The sequence below is a fragment of the Arachis ipaensis genome, chromosome B01, assembly GCF_000816755.2.
Source record: "Arachis ipaensis cultivar K30076 chromosome B01, Araip1.1, whole genome shotgun sequence".
Lineage (NCBI taxonomy): Eukaryota > Viridiplantae > Streptophyta > Magnoliopsida > Fabales > Fabaceae > Arachis > Arachis ipaensis.
The window spans coordinates 104,117,205-104,119,756 of record NC_029785.2 but is presented as its reverse complement, the minus strand read 5'-3'; the positions used below and the strand labels follow the sequence as shown (position 1 = coordinate 104,119,756).

At 37.5% G+C, this 2,552-nt stretch overlaps 1 protein-coding gene across 1 annotated transcript in view; it reads right to left on the bottom strand.

Annotated features, from left to right (window-relative positions):
• The window catches only part of LOC107632756 (probable enoyl-CoA hydratase 2, mitochondrial), a 2,728-nt gene continuing 398 nt past the window's right edge, over positions 223-2,552 (bottom strand). The window contains exons 2-8 of the mRNA XM_021123066.1: positions 2,480-2,552; positions 2,201-2,275; positions 1,799-1,889; positions 1,628-1,679; positions 1,362-1,465; positions 937-1,013; positions 223-607 (exon numbers count right to left, since the gene is read on the bottom strand). The exon at positions 2,480-2,552 is cut by the window's right edge and continues 16 nt beyond it. Coding sequence (XP_020978725.1) covers positions 431-607; positions 937-1,013; positions 1,362-1,465; positions 1,628-1,679; positions 1,799-1,889; positions 2,201-2,275; positions 2,480-2,552 — 649 coding nt within the window. The 3' untranslated portion in view covers positions 223-430. The remainder of the gene's footprint in view (positions 608-936; positions 1,014-1,361; positions 1,466-1,627; positions 1,680-1,798; positions 1,890-2,200; positions 2,276-2,479) is intronic.

Below are 2,552 nucleotides of genomic sequence, written 5' to 3'. Positions count from 1 at the left end.
ATGAATTGTTCCCCTTCCATACTGTTTTTGAGACGGACTCTTGGTCTTTTTGACGTCCAAGACTGACATGACACAATTCTTCTAGTATTTAAATCCTTGAATATGACAATATTACCATTCTACCCCTCAGCTCTAAGATGACGAAAATGCCCTATCACTTGGAGAGCCTTTAGCCTCTCATGTTTATAAGCAGAAGGTTCCGATTTTTTTTTGATAGATAGATAAAAAAAATGAAGGATGAATATTATTGCTTCATAGGGAATGTAGTGTTTCAATGTGCATTATTTTAGATACATTTTTTCTGTTGTTTGGGAATGCGACAGTCCCCAGCAATATAGTCACAAGGCTATAGATAGATTACTCTAATCACAGAATGACAGACATTCCTCTGTAGCGACAAAGACAAAGATAAGCCACTACTTTGGTACTTTCACTCTCCAGTATACTTTGGTTTCCGCTTCTCAGCAAACGCAGCCAAGCCTTCCAATCTATCTTTTGTATTCAGCACCTGATCATAGCAATCTTCTTCCAAGGCCAAACCTGATCTCATATCAGTATCAACCCCCTCACTGATAGCTCTTTTAGCCATCCTTATAGCTACTGGACCCTGTGGAAAATTCATTGCAAGTGAATAAGAACTAACTGCCACCAACATTGCGGTAATTTTACAACTAAGGTGATTTTAATTTATACTACAGAAGCCATTCAATCTCGTAAAATTTCTTTAAAGTGAAACATGTTCAACTACAAATATGCTCCGGATATGAACGATTGCACGGGTCAATTGCACCACATCACTTGCATGCAGCTGAACAAGGTAAAACCTACAGCTACGCACTATTTAACAATACTTTTCCTTTTCTCGACAGATCAACTTCGAAAGAAGAAATGAAAACCCTGTGACTAACAAAACAGGAACCTTCCTTATAGTTATACCTTCGCATTGATTTCCCGAGCAACTGCGAGTGCCTTTGAGTAGGCTTCACCAGCAGGAACAAAGTAATTTACAAGACCTGTACCAACCAAAGGATGCTTATGCATTTGCTAGTTGTCACAACTTATTATCGATAATATTATAAAACAGCAAGTAGAGGTGTGGTACATAGATTTTGGAGGGAAAAGTGTATGTATTTTTCAGGTGACGAAGATTTAGTACATGCATTCGTATAAAAGTTGCACAACAATGGTGGCCTTTCTCGTTGCTTTCTTCAAGGACAACAAGAGATGGCTAAGAATAAGGCTGCAATTAAAATGTCTTGGATGTTCTTTAAGTTAAAATTGCCAAGTTAAACAGATGGCGAGCTTATACCATTTAAGATATTATTAATTAGAGAAAGGGGAAAAAATAGTAATCAACACACCTAAGGACAGAGCCTCTTTGCCATTAATCTTTCGACCAGTATATATAATCTCCTTTGCTATTGCGTTTCCAACCAATCTAGGTAGTCGTTGTGTTCCACCTGCCCTGTGCATGACAGGATTCCACGAGAAGCAATCATTGCAAAGATGTAAAGTATTCTATGCCAGTCATATTTAATGCTCATAAACAAAAGCAAGAGATACACTGTTGAAATAGGAGGCATCAAAAGAAAATACATATGCAAAGTTCATCTAGTATACAACTTACCCAGGGATTATGGCGAGTCCAGTTTCGGGCAAACCCATCAGAGCATTTTCCCCTATATCGTGACAGAAGAGATGAGTAGGAACAAATCAAATATTCGCATCACATTCAAAGCATCCAAATGATCCTAAAAATAACTAGATCCAATTTGCAAGGTACTGCATATCTAGTTACCACATATTCTAATATCACATGCCAGGGCCATTTCAAGTCCACCCCCAAGTGCAACTCCTTCAATAACAGCAATAGTAGGTATGCAAACCTCCTGAATAGAGAAAAAAATATTCGACTCAATTCAACATTCAATTTTCAAGGAGCACTGTCAAAGTTGGGAATACAGAGACAAAAAAAACATTGTAGAGTACATCTAGAAATCTCTCTTTTACCACAATGCTAAAAATTATAAGTGGCACCGCCAAAGAATCTGAGGGAAAAGATCGTAGCACCCGGCGAATTAACCTAACCCTAAACCAGTAAACCCAAAACCTTCACATAATGGAGCCAAGGTCTTACCATTCAATTAGAATAGAAAGTTGATAAATTTAGAATGTAAATAACAGAGTGATTCACACTAACCTCTAAATATAAGAAAGCGGAGCGAAGAGAATTCACAAAAACCTTAACCTCTGATTGACTCATGTTTCTGCGCTCCTGAAATCAAATAACCAGGATGCTTGTAAACAAACACACAGCTGACCTCTAACATCATAAGAAAGTATAAAACTAAATCTACACCAGCAAGAATCCAATTAAAATCATGAATACTATTAATTTCTTTTATATAGGCACCGTGGAAAGGAAAATTTGCATAAAAAAACAAACGTGTCAAACACTCCACCCCTATTATTGATTAACCTTTAAATCTGCCCCAGCACAAAATACGCCAGGGACTGAACTGCAGATCATGGCAACATTAACATTTGATTCC